The 21,920-nt window shown below is 45.1% G+C and overlaps 2 protein-coding genes across 2 annotated transcripts in view; both read left to right on the top strand.

Annotated features, from left to right (window-relative positions):
* Positions 1–21,920, top strand: part of LOC130298230 (oocyte zinc finger protein XlCOF6-like) — a 176,234-nt gene that overhangs the window by 72,545 nt on the left and 81,769 nt on the right. The gene's annotated exons all lie outside the window — the stretch shown is intronic.
* LOC130298239 (DNA damage-regulated autophagy modulator protein 1-like) lies at positions 7,249–8,482 on the top strand. Its single transcript, XM_056551164.1, has 2 exons — positions 7,249–7,770; positions 7,857–8,482. Exons 1-2 carry the CDS (start codon positions 7,646–7,648, stop codon positions 8,455–8,457), a joined length of 726 nt encoding a protein of 241 aa, XP_056407139.1. The 5' UTR covers positions 7,249–7,645; the 3' UTR covers positions 8,458–8,482.

The raw sequence follows: 21,920 nt of genomic DNA, 5'->3' as shown, positions 1-21,920 counted from the left end.
GTGGGAGGGCAGGACGGGGAAACCGAAAGTAAACCCCTCCGCCCCTGATCTGCTATTGGTGGTCGCGTCTAGACCACCAATAGCAGAGATAGGAGGGGTGGCAACTCTGCCACCTCACTCCTATCGCTACAGGGGGATCGTGGGTGTCTAGGACACCCGCGATCCCCCTTCTATTCCGGGTCACCGGGTCACCATAGACCCGTATGACCCGGAATCGGCGCAAATCGCAAGTGTGAATTCACTTGCGATTTGCGCCGATCGCCGACATGGGGGGGTCTAATGACCCCCCTGGGCATTTGCGCGAGGTGCCTGCGCGGCGGGGACCGAAATTCCCACGGGCGTACAGGTACGCCCTTGGTCCTTAAGTACCAGGGAGCAAAGGCGTACCTGTACGCCCTTGGTCCTTAAGGAGTTAAAGGGGTTATCCAGGGAAAAACTTTTTTTTTAAATATCAACTGGCTCCAGAAAGTTAAACAGATTTGTAAATTACTTCTATTAAAAAATCTTAATCCTTTCAGTACTTATGAGCTTCTGAAGTTTAGGTTGTTATTTTCTGTCTAAGTAATCTCTGATCTCAGTTTAGAAGAGGTTTGCTATGGGAATTTGCTTCTAAACTGGGCGGTTCCCGCGAGATTCTATCTCTGTCCCTCTCTCCACTATTCAGCATTACGCGCCCGTTACCTCACAGGCTCCTCAGACTGGGCAGCGCTAGACGTGTCATTGGAGTCTTCAGATTCTCAGTATTTTCTCCAACTAGTTGTTTCTCTTTACTCATTTAGCCCTCTGGTTTTCCAATAGTCTCTTGCTGGACAAATATTAACCCCTTAAGGACCCAGCCATTTTACACCATAGGACCCAGCCATTTTTTGCACATCTGACCACTGTCATTTTAAACATTAATAACTCTGGAATGCTTTTAGTTATCATTCTGATTCCGAGATTTTTTTCGTGACATATTCTACTTTAACATAGTGGTAAAATTTTTTGGTAACTTGCATCCTTTCTTGGTGAAAAATCCCAAAATTTGATGAAAAATCTGAAAATTTTGCATTTTTCTAACTTTGAAGCTCTCTGCTTATAAGGAAAATGGATATTCCAAATAATTTTTTTTATTCACATATACAATATGTCCACTTTATGTTTGCATAATAAAATTTACATGTTTTTACTTTTGGAAGACACCAGAAGGCTTCAAAGTTCTGACGCAATTTTCCAATTTTTCACAAAATTTTCAAAATCACAATTTTTCAGGGACCAGTTCAGGTTTGAAGTGGATTTGAAGGGTCTTCATCTTAGAAATACCCCACAAATGATCCCATTATAACTGCACCCCTCAAAGTATTCAAAATGACATTCAGTCAGCATTTTAACCCTTTAGGTGTTTCTCAGGAATAGCAGCAAAGTGAAGGAGAAAATTCACAATCTTCATTTTTTACACTCGCAAGTTCTTATAGACCCAATTTTTTTATTTTTACAAGGGGTAAATGGAGAAAATGTATACTTATATTTGTAGCCCAATTTCTCTCGAGTAAGCACATACCTCATATGTCTTTGTAAAGTGTTCGGCGGGCGCAGTAGAGGGCTCAGAAGCGAAGGAGCGAAAAGGGGATTTTGGAGAGTACGTTTTTCTGAAATGGTTTTTGGGGGATATGTTGCATTTAGGAAGCCCCTATGGTGCCAGAACAGGAAAAAAAAAAACATGGCATACAATTTTGGAAACTAGACCCCTTGAGGAACGTAACAAGGAATAAAGTGAGCCTTAATACCCCACAGGTGTTTCACGACTTTTGCATGTAAAAAAAGAAAAATAAAATTTCACTAAAATGTGTGTTTACCCCCAAATTTCACATTTTTGCAAGAGTTAATAGCAGAAAATACCCCCCAAAATTTGTAACCCCATCTCTTCTGAGTATGGAGGTACCCCATAAGTTGACCTGAAGTGCACTATGGGCGAACTACAATGCTCAGAAGAGAAGGAGTCATATTTGGCTTTTTGAGAGCAAATTTTGCTCGGGGGCATGTCGCATTTAGGAAGCCCCTATGGTGCCAGGACAGCAAAAAATACCCACATGGCATACCATTTTGGAAACTAGACCCCTTCAGGAATGTAACAAGGAATAAAGTGAGCCTTAATACCCCACAGGGGTTTCACGACTTTTGCATACGTAAAAAAAATTATTTTTTTTTTCACTAAAATGTGTGTTTCCCCCCAAAATTTCACATTTTTGCAAGAGTTAATAGCAGAAAATACCCCCCAAAATTTGTAACTCCATCTCTTCTGAGTATGGAGGTACCCCATAAGTTGACCTTAAGCGTACTACGGGCGAACTACAATGCTCAAGAGAAGGAGTCATATTTGGCTTTTTGAGAGCAAATTTTGCTCGAGGGGCATGTCGCATTTAGGAAGCCCCTATGTTGCCAGGACAGCAAAATAACCCCCACATGGCATACCATTTTTGAAACTAGACCCCTTGAGGAACATTACAAGGGGTACAGTGAGCATTTACTCCCCACTGGTGTCTGTCAAATCTTTGGAAAAGTGGGCTGTACAAAATTTTTAATGTGCACAACCCACTGTTCCAAAGATCTGTCAGACACCAGTGGGGTGTCAATTCTCACTGCACCCCTAGTTTCCGAAATGGGGTCACATGTGTTTTTTTTTGTTTTTTTTCCGTTTGTCAAAACCTCTATAACAATCAGCCACCCCAGTGCAAATCACCTCAAATGTACATGGTGCACTCTCCCTTCTGGGCCTTGTTGTGCGCCCCCAGAGCACTTTGTGCCCACATATGGGGTATCTCCGTAGTCGGGAGAAATTGCATTTCAAATTTTGGGGGGCTTTTTTCCCTTTTACCTCTTGTCAAAATGAAAAGCATAGGGCAACATCAGAATGTTATTGTAAATGTTTTTTATTTTTTTACACTAACATGCTGTAGCATGATGTAGACCCCAACTTCACCTTTTCATAAGGGCTGAAAGTAGAAAAAGCCCCCCAAAATTTGTTAGGCCCTAAACTGTTGCCTTGAAATACGACAGGGCTCCACAGTGAGAGCGCCATGTGCATTTGAGGCCTGAATTAGGGATTTAATAGGGGTGGACATAGGGGTATTCTACTCCAGTGATTCCCAAACAGGGTGCCTCCAGCTGTTGCAAAACTCCCAGCATGCTTGGACAGTCAACGGCTGTCCGGCAATACTGGGAGTTGTTGTTTTGCAACAGCTGGAGGCTCCATTTTGAAAACAGTGGCGTACCAGACGTTTTTAATTTTTATTGGGGAGGGGGACTGTGTAGGGGTATGTGTATATGTAGTGTTTTTTACTTTTTATTTTATTTTGTGTTAGTGTAGTCTAGTGTTTTTAGGGTACAGTCACATGGGCGGGGGATTACAGTGAGTTTCCCGCTGCGAGTTTGAGCTGCCGCACAAAATTTGCTGCATCGCAAACTTGCAGCCTGATACTCACTGTAAGCCCCTGCCCATGTGAATGTACCCTGTACATTCACAGGGGGGGGGGGAATCTCCCAGCATGCACAGTCTATCAGTGCATGCTGGTAGTTATAGTTTTGCAACAGCTGGAGGCACACGGGTTGGGAAACGCTGAGTTAGGAAACAGACAATGTTTCCCAACCAGTGTGCCTCCAGTTGTTGCAAAACCACAACTCCAAACATTCTCAGGCATGCTGGAAGTAGTAGTTCGGCGACATCTTTAGAGCCAGATGTTGCTGAACTACATCTCCCAGCATACTTGGAGTTGTAGTTTTGCAACATCTGGAGGACTACAGTTTGCAGACTACTTATACAGTGGTTCCCAATCTGTGCCCTTCCAGATGTTGCAAAACTACAACTCCCAGTATGCCAAAACTGTCCAGGCATGCTGGGAGTTGTAATTCTGCAACATCTGGAGGGCCAGATGTTACAGAACTACAACTCCCAGCATGACTGGACAGTAAGGGCATGCTGAGGATGTGTAGTTTTGCAACATCTGGAAGGGCACAGTGGTCCCAAAACTGCGGACCTACAGATGTTGCAAAACTCCAAGGACTGTCTGGGCATGCTGGGAGTTGTAGTATACAGGGCTTTATGGCGACGTGCATTGCTGTAAAGGGCCCGACCGCGGCTGAAGATCCACTCACCTGTCGCCGCCGCCGTCTTCATCGCCGGGATCCGGGTCTTCAGGGACGAGGTAAGTAACGGGGCCGGGCCCCAGCACTCCCCCGTCGCGTCCTCCGGTCTTCCTCCTGTCCTCTCCGGACTTCCAGGGGCCGGGCAGGGCGGGAGGAAGTAACCGCCCCCCACCCACCCCGTGCGATTGGTCGGTTAGCTAACCGAAGAATCGCAGGGGATAGGAGGAGGTGGCACCTCGCTCCTATACTTTAGCATGGTCCTGGCCTTCTGTGACAGCCGGGATCATGCAAAATTACCGGGCGGTCGGGTCCCAGAGACCCGATCAGCCCGGTATCGCCGCAGATCACAGGGGCGATTTCCCTAGCGATTTGCGGCGATCACCGACATGGGGGGCCTACATGGCCCCCCTCGGCGTTTGCCCTGGATCCCTGCTGAAGGATTTCAGCAGGGATCCGCTTGCGATCTCCACCGGGTGAGCGGCGGAGACCAGGAAAAGACCATGACGTATGCATACGTCATGGGTCCTTAAGGGGTTAAGAATATTACTTTAATATTAATATTTCATTAATATTAATAATATATTACCTTTCTGTCATTGACATTGTGTCCCAGTCACTGCCACACATTAGACTTGTGCACTACAAAATTTTTTGTTCTGTTTCGTTTCGTTTTTTCGTTATGGAAAAAACTTTTCGCTTCGGTAATATTTTCGGTTTTGATTCTTCGGATACATTCAGTATTCGGGTGTTCGGGCTGATTTTTTTTTCGGATACATTCGGTATTCGGGTGTTTGGGGTTGATTTTTTTCGGATACATTCGGTATTCGGGTACATTCGGTAAATCTTTTTATTCTTTTTTTGGACTTTAGCGATCCTAAAAAATTATGGAGATGCCTTTTTTATTAAAGTTTCGTAGGGTACCATAAAAAAAATCATAACAAAAAAGATACAGTAGTGATGGAAAAAATTGTATCTAACGAAATGTATCTTTTTTATTATGAAATGTTTATTAATTTTTAAACAGGGATCAATTTATGTGAGCGGGTAAAGCACTAAAAATGTAGCCGACAATAATGAAAATGTAGTGTGTGCGTGTTTTTCACTTTTTTTTAAAAAAATATTTTAGGTAGTACTACTACTCCCAGCATGGAACACACTCTTCCATGTTGGGAGTAGTAGTTACCTGTACTAATTGACAGATCGCTGGGGTCCCTTGCGATCTTATTGTATAGATGGGGCGAAAGCTCTTCTATGGTCCCCTGCACTCACGTATATATACACATATTCATATTTCCCGCAGAGCTGTGATATGTCTCGCTACGATATGTCTATTAATGCAGGTACTACAGCTCCCAGCATGGAGCAGAGTGTGCTCCATGTTGGGACTATTAGTACCTGCAGTAAGGGACAGATCCCAGCGGATGTCACTCCTCCTGACACCTTCTGCAATGTCCTGATGTGAATGTCGGGATCAGCTGTTCTCATGGCTACAGAGCTGGGAGAACAGCTGACGCTGAGCCGTAGGTATACATGGTATATCTACTGCCCAGCAAGAACTTACAGTGAGCCTGCAATGTGTATACAGTATACACATTGCTGGCTCACTTAACCCCTTGCTGAGCTGTGCGCTATGCGCAAGCCCAGCAAGGGAAGAGTGAACTTACACTGCTGGACAGTGTAGGTTAACCCTTTGGGCGGTATACACTATATACAGCTATCTATAGATAGCTGTATATAGTGTATACAGAAGACGAAGTCCGCTTACTTCTCTCGAGTACTGGGCAGGTCTGTGTAGCTCCGCCCCTAGTGATGATGTCATTAGGGGGCGGGGCTACAGAAAGGAACAAGGCTAGTTAATCTGAAGCTCTGTTCACATTGTCCGTTTTGTATAATGTGAACAGACCTTTCTGGCAGTGTCTACCCAGACAGGGAGACTCCAGCTGTTGCTAAACTACAACTCCCAGCATGCCCAGACAGCCAGAGGCTGTCTGGGCATGCTAGGAGTTGTAGTTTTGCACCAATTGGTGGCTCCCTGTTTGGGTAGACATTGTATCATGGGTGCTCTCCCCAGCGGACAGCGGCAAAAATGTCATAACCATTTTTTTGTGTTTTTTTTCTTCTCGTTTCAGATCCGTGTATGCAGAGGATTACTGCGGATTCGATGGATTACGGTGGATTATTATTTTTTTCTTTTAATAAAATGGTTAATGAGGGCTGTGGGGGAGTGTTTTTTTAAATAAAATAATTTTTCCAATGTGTTGTGTTTTTTTTTATGAATTTTCAGGGTTAGTAGTGGAAGCTGGTCTTATTTACTGAATCCATTACTAAGCCAGGGCTTAGCGCTAGCCCCAAAAACAGCTAGCGCTAACCCCCAATTATTACCCCGGTACCCACCGCCACAGGGGTGCCGGGAAGAGCCGGTACCAACAGGCCCGGAGCGTCAAAAATGGTGCTCCTGGGCCTAGGCGGTAACAGGCTGGCGTTATTTAGGCTTGGGAGGGCCAGTAACAATGGTCCCCGCCCACCCTGGTAACATCAGGCTGTTGCTGTTTGGTTGGTATTGTGCTGAGAATGAAAATACGGGGAACCCTATACGTTTTTTTATTTTATTTTTTTTAAATAGTTGTAGTTCTGTAACATCTGTCCCTTCAGATTTAGCAATTTTCATGAAATTTTTGAAAATTGCTTCTCTACTTTGAAGCCCTCTAATTTAAAAAAAAAGCAAAAATATGTCCATTTTATGATGCCAACATAAAGTGAACATATTGTACTTGTGAAGAAAAATAAAATTTATTGTGAATATCAATTTTCCTTACAAGTAGAGAGCTTCAAAGTTAGAAAAATGCAAAATTTTCAAAATTTTCATTAAATTTGGGGATTTTTCACCCAAAAAAGGATGCAAGTAACGCCGAAAATGTACCACCAAAATGAAACTCAGAACTCAGAAACTTTTCCAGAAATGGAGGATGCTAACTTTTTGTATCTTATATGGAATTATTCCTATATTCATACATTTTGGAATCATCGATCTTATTGAAAAAAGGTATAACATTAAGATCGAACGAGACCCTTAGAGGCTTATCCTTGGAGATGTCGGGGAGTCTATATATAAGAAAAGTTTAATTAGACTATTTCCTTATGCAAAGGTGCTGTCCGGGCATGCTGGGAGTTGTGGTTTTGCAGCGGTTGGGGGTTCGCAGCTTAGAGACCACTGCTATAGAGGGTGCAAATGTATCCGAGCCCTGGAACTCAAATAATGTGAAATATGAGATGATCAAAATGGAGCCCCTGCACTAATTACTTGGGTTCTGGGGTCTGTAAGGTCCATAGTAGAAACATCAGGTTCTGTCCATAGCAGATACTAAATCATGGCAGCTCTAAGAAACAAGCAGTCATCGTGACATCAGACATGTGATGTCATAGACAGCTGGAGTCCTGACATTCCACTGACAGCCGCCCGAGCCTTCATTCTGTAGATTGTTACAGTGCGATTAGCAACTTCTATTTCTTCTTCTTGACTGAGATGGAGCTAAAAGGTTTGGGGTTCGTCCCCCTTCTGTTGGCGTTTTGGTGTGCGGCCTGGCTTGCCACCAGCTACATCGTGACGGTCGTCCTCGGCCATGCCGCCTCGCCACTGATGCACATCAGGTAAGATAAACAAGCACAAGATTCTTATTTCATGGGTTGGGAGTGAGGAAATATCCACAATAACATTGGTTTCTTTTCCTTCACAGTGACGTGGGAAATTTCTTTCCCGAAAACATATTATTGAGAATTGGTTTCATAGGGACATCCATTGGCACTTTGGTACTAACCTTTCTTATTTATAAGTATATGGTTATGCATACTGAAGAGTTCAGGGGTCATCAGGTCCTGATCCAGAGGATCCTGCTCGCCATTGTGTGGGCCTCCTGTTTTGGTACAGCTGTTATGCATGTATTGTCCCCCGAAGAATATCCCAGGATACACTTTGTCAGCACGATAATTTCCATTACATGTGAAGCCTTATACTACCTTGGGCAGTCCATCCAGATGTATAAATTACCAGGAGCAAACAAAGTCATCCACCATAGTAGATGCACCTGCTGTGGCCTGGCTTTTACCTGCGCAATTTTCTACTTTGGATATAAAACATTACAGGAATTATTCTATGATGATGAAGACTGGGACGAGATCCGTGAAATCACCACCATAATCATCGAGTGGGTGATGCTTCTACTGATCCTGATAAACACCGTGACCTATTATTCCACCATGCAGAGGTTAATGTTAACCGTCTCCAGGAACAGCTGCAAACTCTCTCTTAGAGTAAGAATTGATGACTTTGGGGTGTAGACCACCACGTGGGCCATCAAGTGGACTTCTGGGAGAGATACTGCACAGGACACGGAAAAACCATAAAAAAAATATGAGCTGGTGATATTACCTATACAAAAAATTAAAAAAAAATTAAAAAAAATATTGGTGTGTGACGTGTAATACCTACCGTATATACTCGAGTATAAGCCGAGTTTTTCAGCACCATTTTTCTTGCTGAAAACGCCCCCCTCGGCTTATACTCGAGTGATCTCTCCGCCTGTCAATCCCTTTTCAGTGGTCTTCAACCTGCGGACCTCCAGATGTTGTAAAACTACAACTCCCAGCATGCCCAGACAGCCATCGGCTGTCTGAACATGCTGGGTGTTGTAGTTTTGAAACCTCTGGAGGTCCGCAGGTTGAAGACCACTTCGGCCTTCGTCATCATCCAGGCCCCCCCCTCTTTTGTTTTGTACTCACCCCCCCAGTTTGGGTGAGCTGGTCCGGGCCATCTATGCTGCAGGGACCGTCCGGTGGGGAGGGATACTCATTCCGGGCTGTCCATTTTCACCGGAGGGCTCTCTTCATGCGCAACGTCCCTGTGCGTCGTCGTCAAGGCAACATCACTAGGACCAGCTCACCCTAACTTCCTGCCGAGGGGAGGTGAGTACAAAACAAAAAGGCCACAGTGGTCTTCAACCTGCGGACCTCCAGAGGTTTCAAAACTACAACTCCCAGCATTCCCGGACTGTCCGGGCATGCTGGGAGTTGTGGTTTTGCAACATCTGGAGGTCCGCAGGTTGAAGACCACTGATGAAGGGATTGACAGGCGGTGATGATGAAAGGGAGGGGGATGATGATTAAGGGGGGGGATGATGATGAAGGGGGGGGATGATGATGAAGGCCGCAGTGGTCTTCAACCTGCGGACCTCCAGAGGTTTCAAAACTACAATCCCAGCATGCCCAGACAGCCGATGGCTGTCCGGGCATGCTGGAGGTTGTAGTTTTGCAACATCTAGAGGTCCGCAGGTTGAAAACCACTGATGAAGGGATTGACAGGCGGTGATGATGATGAAGGGGGGGGGATGATGACGGGGGTCTGGATGATTACATGGGGGGATGATGTATTTCCCACCCTAGGCCTATAGTGAAATTAGGGGCCTCGGCTTATATTCTGGTCGGCTTATACTCGAGTATATACGTTAGAAAACCAGAATCATTATAACCTCCCTCTGCATTACCCTGTTTATTATTTTCCAAGCAAGCACTTTGTTCTAATTCGTCCACTCTCTGGCGTGCTCCTTGTATAAGGGGTTTGGGATACACTTTTTGTTTAAAACGATCCTCCAGGTTATCTAGTTGTTGCGGGCATTTTTGTGTGGAAGAACAATTCCTCCGGATTCTTTTCATTTGACTTAATGGAATTATCTTCTTCCATTGTTTCCGATGGCAACTGTTAAAGTCGAAGTAGTTCCTTAAAATAGGTGTCAGTATGCAAACAGCCATCCGGAATATAGATATTTAAATCCAGGGACTAAAATGTTTTTGGGGGACTGATGCAGCTCTGCCTTTGGGAATCTCTGGCTCTGCCATAGCGCTTTTTTTGAAGGGGCGTGTCGGCTGCCGCTTCGTCTGGTGGTCAACAAGCGCTATCTGGCCAGCGAGCCAGGGCCCCGTACAGGAGATCGCGGGGGCCCCCCAGCGGTCAGACCCCTCCCCCGCAATCTGAAACTTATCCCCTACCCTTGGGATATTGGATGTTTTTCAGCACTGGACTACTCCTTTAATTGCCTCCAAAATGAAGTTCCTCTAATGTATTTTTTTTCGGTCTTTATGTACCTTAGGTAGAAAATAAACATAAGGTACATTTAGGTTGGGGTTAAATATATATCATGTTTTTCCCTCTTAACTCCTTGGGGACGGAGCCCATTATAACCCTAAGGACGGGAGCATTTTTTGCAATTCTGATCACTGTCACTTTAAGCATTAATAACTCTGGGATGTTTTTACTTTTCATTCTGATTCCGAGATAGTTTTTTCATGACATATTCTACTTTATGTTAGTGGTATATTTTTGTCGATACTTGCATCATTTCTTGGTGAAAAATTCCAAAATTTGATGAAAGAATTGAAAATTTTGCATTTTTCTAACTTTGAAGCTCTCTGCTTGTAAGGAAATCAGACATTCCAAATAAATTATATATTTATTTACAAATACAATATGTCTACTATATATTTGCATCATAAAGTTGAGATGATTTTACTTTTGGAAAACATCAGAGGGATTAAAAGTTCAGAAGCAATTTTCCAATTTTTCACAAAATTTTCAAAATCAGAATTTTTCAGGGGCCAGTTCAGTTTTGAAGTGGATTTGAAGGGCCTTCATATTAGAAATACCCCATCAATTACCCCATTATAAAAACTGCACCCCTCAAAGTATTCAAAATGACATTCAGTAACCCTTTAGGTGTTTCTCAGGAATAGCAGCATAGTGAAGGAGAATATTCAAAATATTCATTTTTTACACTCGCATGTTCTTGTAGACCCAATTTTTGACATTTTACAAGGGGTAATAGGAGAAAAAGCCCCCCAAAATTATAACCCAATTTCTCTCGAGTATGGACATATCTCATATGTGTATGTCAAGTGTTCGGCGGGCGCAGTAGAGGGCTCAGAAGGGAAGGAGCGACAATGGGATTTTGGAGAGTGAATTTAGCTGAAATGGTTTTTGGGGGCATGTCACATTTAGGAAGCCCCTATGGTGCCAGAACAGCAAACACAAAACACATGGCATACCATTTTGGAAACTACACCCCTCAAGGCACGTAACAAGGGGTCCGGTGAGCCTTAACACCCCACAGATGTTTGACGACATTTCGTTAAATTCGGATGTGTAAATGAAAAAAAACATTTTTCACTAAACTGCAGTTTTTTCCCCCAAATTTACCATTTTTACAAAGGGTAATGGGAGAAAAATCTCCCCAAAATTTGTATCGCAATTTCTCCCGAGTACGGAGATACCCAATATGTGGCCCTAAACTGTTGCCTTGAAATACGACAGGGCTCTGGAGTGAGAGAGCGTCATGCGCATTTGAGGCCTGAATAAGGAATTTGCAGTAGGGGTGGACCCGGTTACAAGGATGGGGCTTGTCTCCACCAAAACCCTACAGCAGTGTTTACCAAACAGGGTGCCTCCAGCTGTTGCAAGACTCCCAGCCTGTCAGGACAGTCAATGGCTGTCCGGCAACACTGGGAGTTGTGGGTTTGCAACAGCTGGAGGCGCTGTTTAGGAAACACTGCCGTATGAGACGTTTTTCATTTTTATTGTGGGGGGGGGGGGGGCGACGTGTAAGGGGGTGTATGTGTAGTGTTTTACTTTTTATTATTTGTTAGTGTAGTGTTTTTAGGGTACATTCAATTCCTTGAAGGAAACCCACTGTAAACCCACCCGTGTAAATGTACCCTGTACATTCACATGGGGGGGGGCGCGCCCCAAACCTTCAGCTGTGGCAAAATGACAACTCCCAGAGTGCACTGACAGACCGTACATGCTGGGAGTTGTAGTTTTACAACAGCTGTAGGCACACTGGCGGGGAACCACTGAGTTGGAAAACAGACTCTAGCTCAGTGATTCCAACCCATGTGCCTCCAGCTGTTGTAAGACTACAACTCCCAGCATGTACGGTCTGTCAGTGCACTCTGGGAGTTGTAGTTTTTCAACAGATGGAGGCACACGGGTTGGAATCACTGAGTTGGGAAACAGACTCTAGCTCAGTGTTTCCCAACCAGTGTGCCTACAGCTGTTGCAAAACTACAATTCCCAGCACGGCCAGACAGTCAGGGATGCTGGGCATGTAGTTCTGCAATATCTGGCCCTTCAGATGTTGCAGAACTACAACTCCCAGCATGCATGGACAGTCTGGGCATGCTAGGAGTTGTAGTTATGCAACAACTGGGGAAGAACAGTTTGGAGACCGCTAAGTAGTGGCCTCCAAACTGTAGCCCTCCAGATGTTGCAAAACTACAACTCCAAGCATGCCCAGACTGTCCAGGCATGCTGGGAGTTGTAGTTCTGCAACATCTGAAGGGCCAGATAATGCAGAACTACACGCCAAGCATCCCTGACCGCTGCTCCGTGGATGCCGCCGATGTCGCCTCCGAAGGTCCTGGTAAGCCGGGCCATGCTCCCCCCTCTCCGCCCGTGTTCCCCCGCTCTGTACCGACTTCCGATCTGTGGCCAGAGCGGGGGAAATGAACTCTAATCCCCCCGCCCCCCTCCTGCCATTGGTGGTCAGCCTGACCGACCAATGGCCGGGGATTGGAGGGGGTGGCAACACTGCCACCTCGCTCCTATCCTTTAGGCTGGTCGGAGCAGTCTCTGACAGCTCCGATCAGTCTTATTTTCCAGGAGATCGGGTCACCAGTGCTGCGATTTGCTGCGATCGCCGATATGGGGGGGTCTCAGGACCCCCCTAGGCATTGCCACGGGATGCCTGCTGATAGATATCAGCAGTCATCCCGGTCCGATCACCGCCCGGCGAGCGGCAGTGATCGGAAATGCCGAGGGCGTATAGATACGCCCTCCGTCCTTAAGTGACAGGACACGAGGGCGTATGCATACGCCCTTCGTCCCCATGGAGTTAAAGGGGTACTACGCACCTAGACATCTTATCCCCTCTCCAAAGGACCCCCGTGATATTGGTTGCGGCACCCTGCTGTCAGCAAACTTGCTCTGTGCGTAATGACGGGTGATACAGGGGCCAGAACATCGGCATAGCCATTGACTGTCCTGGCACGCTGGGAGTTTTGTAACAGCTGGAGACACCCAATTTGGGAAGCACTGCCGTAGGGTAATTTGGTGGTGGATGCAAATCCCTAATTTAGGCCTCAAATGCGCAAGGTGCTCTTTCACTTTGGAGCCCTCTCATATTTCAAGGGAACAGTTTTGGGTTACAATTTTTTTTCTCTTCTTTTACCCCTTAAGAAAAGGTAAATTTGGGGTCTACACCAGTATGTTAGTGTAAACAAATTACATTTTTTACACTAACATGCTGGTGTTGCCCCATACTTTTAATTTTCACAAGAGGTAAAAGGAGAAAAAATTGTATATTTTGACGCAAAGTGCTCTGCAGGCGCATAACATGGCTCAGAAGGGAGAGTGTACCATATACATTTAAGGCCTAAATTGGTGATTTTCACCGGGGTTGCTGGTAGTTACAGCGGTTCTGGCATAAACATAAAAAAAACACCCACATGTGACCCTATTTTGAAAACTACATCCCTCACGTAAAGTAACAAGGGGTATAGTGAGCCTTAACATCCCACAGGTGTTTGACAAATTTTCGGTAAAGTTGGAGGTGAAAATAAAAAAATGCATATTTTTTTTCACTAAAATACTGGTGTTACCCCAATTTTATCATTTTCACAAGGGGTAATAGGAGAAAAAGCCCCACAAAATTTGTAACCCCAATTCTTCTGAGTCAGAAAATACCCCACATGTGGATGTAAAGTGCTCTGCGGGTGAACTACAGGGCTCAGAAGAGAAGGAGCACCATTGGGTTTTTGGAGAGAGAATCTGGCTGAAATTGAAGGCCATGTGCGTTTAGGCCTCCATGGTGCCGGAACAGTGACCCCCCCCCCTACATCTGACCCCATTTTGGAAACTACACCCATAATAAGAGGTGCAGTGAGCATTTACACCTCACAGGTGTCTGATAGATTTTTTGAGCAGTGGTCTGTGAAAATGAAAAATGAAAATGTTTCATTTGTACAGCCCACTGTTCCAAAGATCTGTCAAATGCCAGTGGGGTTTAACCCCTTAAGGAACCAGCCCATTTTCACCTTAAGGACGCAGCCATTTTTTGCACATCTGACCACTGTAACTTTAAGGCTAGGTTCACACTACGGAATCTCTGGGCAGAATTTCTGCTGGAGATTTATCCGGCGGCACTAAGATCGCACAGACTGCATTGCCGTCCCCATAGATGGCAATGCATTTCTGGGTGGATCTTTTTGGAGATCTGCTCAGAAATGCATTGGCATCTATAGGGACGACAATGCAGTCTGCGGGGTCCTAGTGCTGCCATCTTGATCTCCGGCAGAAATTCTGCCCAGAAATTCCACAGTGTGAACCCAGCCTAAGCGTTAATAACTCTGGGATGCTTCTACTTTTCATTCTGATTCTGAGATAGTTTTTTTGTGACATATTCTACTTCATGTTAGTGGTAAATTTTTGTCGATACTTGCATCATTTCATGGTGAAAAATTCCAAAATTTTATGAAAAAATAGAAAATTTAGCATTTTTCTAACTTTGAAGCTCTCTGCTTGTAACGAAAACAGGCATTCCAAATAAATTATATATTTATTCACAAATACAATATGTCTACTTTATATTTTCATCATAAAGTTGAGATGTTTTTACTTTTGGAAGACACCAGAGGGCTTTAAAGATCTGCAGCAATTTTCCAATTTTTCACAACATTTTCAAAATCTGAATTTTTCAGGGACCAGTTCAGTTTTGAAGTGGATTTGAAGGGCCTTCATATTAAAAATTCCCCACAAATGACCCCATTATAAAAACTGCACCCCTCAAAGTATTCAAAAGTGTGTTAACCCTTTAGGTGTTTCACAGGAATAGCAGCAAAGTGAAGGAGGAAATTCAAAATCTCAATTTTTTTACACTCGCATGTTCTTGTAGACCCAGTTTTTGAATTTTTACTAGGGGGTAATAGGAGAAAAATCCCCCCAAAATTTGTAGCCCAATTTCTCTCGAGTAAGGAAATACATCATATGTGTATGTCAAGTGTTCAGAGGGCGCAGTAGAGGGCTCAGAAGGGAAGGAACAACAATGGGATTTTGGAGATTGAATTTTGCTGAAATGGTTTTTGGGGGGCATGTCCCCGTGGCTCAATGTCGCATTTAGGAAGCCCCTTTGGTGCCAGAACAGCAGAAAACCCCCACATGGCATACCTTTTTGGAAACTAAACCCCACACGGCACGTAACAAGGGGTCCAGTGAGCCTTAAAACCCCACAGGTGTTTGACGAGTCGGATGTGTAAATTAAAAATAAACATTTTTCACTAAAGTTCAGTTTTTTTCCCCAAGTTAACCATTTTTGCAAAGGGTAATGGGAGAAAATGACCCCCAAAATATATAACCCCATCTCTTCTGAGTATGGAAATACCCCATGATAGGATGTAAAATTCTCTGCGGGTGAACTACAATGCTCAGAAGAGAAGGAGTCACTTTTGGAAAGTAAATTTTGCTGAAATAGTTTTTGGGGGGCATGTCACATTTAGGAAGCCCCTATGGTGCCAGAAGAGCAAAAAAAAAAAAACACGTGGCACACTATTTTGGAAACTACACCCCTTAAGGATCATAACAAGGGGTACAGTGAGCCTTAACACCCCACAGGTGTTTGACAACTTTTTGTAAAATTTGGATGTGTAAATGGAAAAAAAAATTTCACTAAAATGCAGTTTTCCCCCCAAATTTTACATTTTTACAAGGGGTAATAGGAGAAAATTACCCCCAAAATTTGTAACCCCCTTTCTTCTGAGTATGGAAATACCCCATGTGTGGACATCAAGTGCTCTGCTGGCACACTACAATGCACAGAAGAGGAGGAGTAGATATGAGCAAACTTTTCAAAAATTCGATTAGGCCGATTCGCCGAATTTTCCCTAAAAGTTTGTTTCGATCCGAATTTATTTGCAGCGAATCGATATTAAAAAAGGCTGTTTCTAGCCTACATACAGCCTCTATAGGGGTATAGAACAATTTGCTGTGTCCTAAAAAGCATATGGAGTGTGCTGGGGTAGTGAAATAATACTGTTATTCAGAATAGCATGCAGATTATCGGCATCGTTCTTATAATCACTGCCGCACAGCAGTACAATGACAGAGCCTGGTGGTGGCGTCAGTGTCAGGAGACCATTTAGTGACTGAATGACATAACGTGGACATGTTGGCAGCAAGAGGAGACCATTTAGTGGCTGAATGGACAGCGTGGAGTTGGCTGATGCACTAGTACACTACACACCAGGGCTTCACAATCCCCCCCCAAAAAAACAACACAATATATGAAATTTTTGACAAAGATTTCTCATTGGTAGCACCCGCTATCCAAAAATTTGAAATTAACAGACCCAGGCCCCACCTCTGCGGCATCAGTAACCCATATATTGCCTTCATGACCCAGCCTGGAGTTGGCTGATGCAAGAGTACACACCAGGGCTTCACAATCCCCCCCAAAAAACAACACAACATATGAAATTTTTGACAAAGATTTCTCATAGGTAGCACCCGCTATCCAAAATTTAGAAATTTCCAGACCCAGGCCCCACCTCTGTGGCATCAGGAACCCATATATTGCCTGAAGGACACAGCCTGGAGTTGGCTGATGCACCAGTACACACCCGGGCTTCACAATCCCCTCCAAAAAACAACAACATTTTTGAAATTTTTTAAAGAAATACCTTTCTATAAGAACAAGCGCATATCCAACAGTTCACAAGACTCTATAATGCAGGATGGTGGACCACCCAAAGACATTCTTCTCAAAAATAATAAACGACATAATGTTTGAAATGTTTTTACAAAAACTAATTCAATATGTGTGTAAGCGCATCTGTCTCCAAAAGATCAGATCACCAAAGGACTTTTTTCGCCCAAAATGATAAAGCAGAGTTAAAGGGGTACTCCGCCCCTGGCATCTTATCCCCTATCCAAAGGATAGGGGATAAGATGTTAGATCGCCGCGTTCCCTCTGCTGGGGACCCCGGGGATCGCTGCTGCAGCACCCGGCCATCATGACTGCACAGAGTGAGTTCGCTCTGCGCGTAATGACAGACGATACAGGGGCTGGAGCAGCGGGACATCATGGCCCCGCCCCTCATGACATCACGGCTCGTCCCCTTAATGCAAGTCTATGGCAGGGGGCGTGACGACCACCACGCCCCCTCCCATAGACTTGTATTGACGGGGGTGGGCCATGACGTCACGAGGGCCCCTGTATTGCCCGTCATTACGTGCAGAGCGAACTCGCTCTGCGCAGTCATGATAGTGGGGTGCTGCAGCAATGATTCCCGGGGTCCCCAACAGCGGGACCCCGGCGATCTGACATCTTATCCCCTATCCTTTGGATAGGGGATAAGATGTCTAGGGGCGGAGTACCCCTTTAATCCCTGTCCTTAATTTTTTTTTTCATTAAAAAATCACACGCAACAAGCGTTCCGTTGTGTAACGATTAGCATTCTGGAAAATTTTATTTTATTACTGATATAATTATCAGTAAATAAAAAAAAAAAAAAAAAACTACCCAAGAGTGTTTAATTACCCCATACATTGCACCAGAAGCAGTCAAGAGTGGGCCACAGCAGTACCCAAGAGGCTTTAATAACCCCCTACCTTTGCACGATCAATTGCGAGATCGAGCAATACCAGGTGTGTTATGCCCTCTGATTTCCGGGGCCGCAGACGCGCTCCACTGAACGGATTAGCGTGTCTCTATCTTTCATCGACCGGTGCTGGTAACCTGCTAACTCCCGGAAAGGTAAGCTGCCGCGAAGCAGGTGGTCTCCCCCGGCACGTTTGGCTCCAGAATTTCCACTACTGCTGACTCAAGGGCAACCTGCAACTCTCTTCTCCCGATGATGAACCCCCTTCTCCTGAGATCGAGCAATAACAGGTGTGTTATGCCCTCAGATGTCCGGGGCCGCAGGCTCGCTCCACTGAACGGAGTAGGGTGTGTCCATCTTTTTTTGTAGCACCCGCAATCCAAAAATGTTTAATTCCCAGACCCAGGCCCCACCTCTGCGGCATCAGGAACCCATTTATTGCCTGAAGAACACAGTCTGGAGTTGGCTGATGCACCAGTACACACAGGGCTTCACAATCCACCCCAAAATCAACAAAATTGTATACATTTTTTTTTTAATTTACAACTTTGTGTAAGCACAAGCGCATATCCAACATTTCAGAAGACTCTATAAGGCAGGACGGTGGACCACCCAAAGACTTTCTTCTCAAAAATAATGAACCACACAATTGTTGATTTTTTTTTTATTGAAATTCCTAGACCCAGGCCCCACCTCAGCTGCATCAGTAACCCATAGATTGCCTAAAAGACACAGCCTGGAGTTGGCTGATGCACGAGTACACACCCGGGCTTCACAATCCACCCCAAAAAAACACAATTTTTTAAAAAATTGTCTGACAAAATATCTTTTTGTTAAAACAAGCGCATATACAGCAGTTCAGAAGACTCTATAATGCAGGATGGTGGACCACCCAAAGACATTCTTCTATAATATAATAAACCACACAATATGTTAAATTTTTTTAAATAATTGAAATTCCAAGACCAAGGCCCCACCTCTGCTGCATCATTAACCCATATATTGCCTAACGGACACAGACTGGAGTTGACTGATGCATGAGTACACACTACACACCCGTCACCCAGGCTTCACAATCCACCCCAAAAAAACGCTTAATTTTTATCGAAATTGTGTGACAAAATACCTTTTTTTTTAAAACAAGCGCATATACAGCAGTTCAGAAGACTCTATAATGAAGGATGGTGGACCACCCAAAGACATTCTTCTATAATATAATAAACCACACAATGTTTGAAATTTGGTTCAAAAAAATGTTACATGTGTGTAAGCGCATCTGTCTCCAAAAGATCAGATGGCAAAAGGATTCTATTCACCAAAAATGATTAAGCAGAGTTAATCCCTCTCCATCAAATTTTTTTTTTTCATTAAAAAATCACACGCAACAAGCGTTCCGTTGTGTAACGGTTAGCATTCTGCAAAATTCTATTTTATTACTGATAAAATTACCAGTAAATTTAACAATAACACTACCCAAGAGTGTTTAATTACCCCATACATTGCACCAGGAGCAGTCAGGAGTAGGTCTCAGCAGTACCCAAGAGGTTTTAATAACCCCTTACCTTGCCCGATCAATTGCGAGATGGAGCAATAACCGGTGTGTTATGGCCTCAGATGTCCTGGGCCGCACTAGCGCTCCACTGAACGGATTAGCGTGTCTCTATCTTTTAAGGACAGGTGCGTGTTGCACGCTGAAACCAGTTCGTGATAGGGATCTGTGATTGCAATTATTTAATCTTAAAACGAGGAATTACCAGTAAGTGAGGGTCATAAGCTGGTGTTTATTAAGTCCTTGCCCTTTGTACACACCGCCCGTCGCTATAAGCGATTGTAGTGAGTTGGTTAGTGAGGTCCTCGGATCTAGTGTTGCTCGCAAATTTTTGCAATGCAAATTTTATTCACGAATATCGCATATTCGCGAATTTGTGAATATTCGCAAATATAGCACTATATATTCGCAATTACGAATATTCTTTTTTTTTATTTATTTTTTTATTCACAGTACACATCACAGTGATCATCCCTCTCTGCTTCCAGCTTGTGTGGTATAAAGAAGGCTCTAATACTACTGTGTGAGACTGGTGTCCGAATTTGCGCATATGCGAAAATTTGCGTAAGGCCCAAGGCCAGAGGCACCAGGGAGGCAAGTAGTTCCTGAAAGACACAGAATGAGTCCAGCGGATCTTCAACGGTTGTTGGCAGGGTCATGTCGAAGTAAGCCACCACCTGCTGGTTTAGGTCCTGCTCCATGTCCACCTGCTGCTGATGAGTAGCTTCACTATGCGGCTGAAGGAAGCTACTCATCAGCGACTGTAAACTCAGGCTGCTGCTGATTGAGCCGGTACTGCTCCTGCCACCCCTCCCCTCCCCAGCAACCGTGCCAGTGGAAGGTGAGCGCAGAGGGCCCCCCGAGTCAGACCTGCGAGTGGATGGACCATGTGGACGTCATCGCGCTGACGAATTGTGACAATTCGGGGGTCACTACGCAAGCAACTCAGCATGCATCGTGCCATTTGTGACAGTGACTCGCTGTGACTACCTGCCTCCATCTCCACTGCATACTGCCACGGTGTGTCTGGGTCCTCTGTCTCGCCTCCCTCGTAATAACCCTCCAGCTCCTCTGGCTGCTCCTGCTCCTCCTCTCCTGTCCAATGACCAGAAACACTGGCCATCTCATCCACCGTAAACTGTGCTCCGCCCCTCTGCCCCTCATCATCCTCCTCCAGTTCATCCCCCACAGGACTCATGTAGCCTTCTGATGTAGGTGCAACGTCTCCATTGCCGTGACCAGCCATGTTTTCAAAAAATTTTTGGAGTAAATGTAGGAGTGGAATTACGTCATTCATGGCGTAATTCGAGCGACTAACAAAAATGTGGCTTCCTCAAAAGGCCTCAGCAAACGGCAGGTGTCACGTATGAGCTGCAACTCGTTCACATTGAAGTTACACAGGGGAGTACTCCTATCTGCTTGTATCATCAAAAAATCTGTGATGGCTTTTCTTTGTTCGTATAGTCTGTCCAACATATGGAGGGTGGAATTCCAAAGTGTGGCAACGTCACAAATGAGACTATGTTGTGGGATACCGTTCTGACGCTGCAGCTCAAGCAAAGTGTGCTTGGCGGTGTACGAGTGGCTGAAGTGCATGCACAGTTTCCTTGCCATTGTCAGGACGTCTTGCAAATGGGGTGAAGACTCGATGAACTTCTTGACAACCAAATTCAACACGTGTGCCATGCAGGGCGAATGGTTCACACTTCCTTGTCGCAGCGCGGCCACAATGTTCTTCCCATTGTCGGTCACCATGGTTCCCATTTCCAGATTTCGTGGAGTAAGCCATACTCGGATTTCTTCCCTAATGAACTTTAGCAGTTCCTCCCCTGTGTGACTCCATTCACCAAGGCAAACCATGTGAAGGACGGCTTGACACCGCTGTGCCCTACACACGTGGTATGATGAAGGGCCACCGAGATTTGGACGTGCAGTGGAGGCCGAGGACACGGGGAGGAGGTGCACACTGTAAAAGGACCAACTGCCTGGGAGCCAAAGAGTGGAGGAGGAAGCGGTGTGACCTGTCCAAGTTCCTGTTGTGGCTGTGCAGGAACAACATTTACCCAGTGGGCTGTAAAAGACATGTATTGTCCCTGCCCGTAGTTACAGCTCCACACGTCGGCGCTGCCGTGCACTTTTGAACACACCGAAAGGCTCAAGAACTGGCCCACCTTCTCTTGTACAAACTTATGCAGGGCTGGTACTGCCTTCTTCGCAAAGAAATGACGGCTTGGGACTCTCCACCTCGGCTCGGCACAAGCCATCAATTCCCTGAAAGCTGCAGAGTCCACCAGTTGGAAAGGGAGGGACTGCAACACCAGCAACTTCAGGAGCACATTCAACTTCTGCGCCGTTGGATGAGTGGGCGCATACTGTTGTCTCTTGGACATGGCTTCGCCGATCGATTGTTGGAGGAATGGCTGACTACGAGCGGAGGAAGCAGGAGCGCAAGAAGGAGGGTTTGACACAATGCTCCCTTCGGCTGAGGTGGTGGAGCCTTGGCTGGATGACGGAGGGAGCGGATGGCCACTAGGTGATGCGGCAGGCTGGACCA

The sequence above is a fragment of the Hyla sarda genome (assembly GCF_029499605.1).
Source record: "Hyla sarda isolate aHylSar1 chromosome 1 unlocalized genomic scaffold, aHylSar1.hap1 SUPER_1_unloc_6, whole genome shotgun sequence".
NCBI lineage: Eukaryota > Metazoa > Chordata > Amphibia > Anura > Hylidae > Hyla > Hyla sarda.
The sequence above is the reverse complement of the archived record's forward strand: the minus strand, read 5'-3'. Positions and strand labels throughout refer to the sequence as shown.

Bases quoted from the DNA above. Each gene is read 5' to 3' on its own strand.
- LOC130298239 (XM_056551164.1), top strand. From the start codon at position 7,646: ATGGAGCTAAAAGGTTTGGGGTTCGTCCCCCTTCTGTTGGCGTTTTGG. The intron at 7,771-7,856 runs GTAAGATAAACA...TTTCCTTCACAG, and splicing joins TCGCCACTGATGCACATCAG to TGACGTGGGAAATTTCTTTC.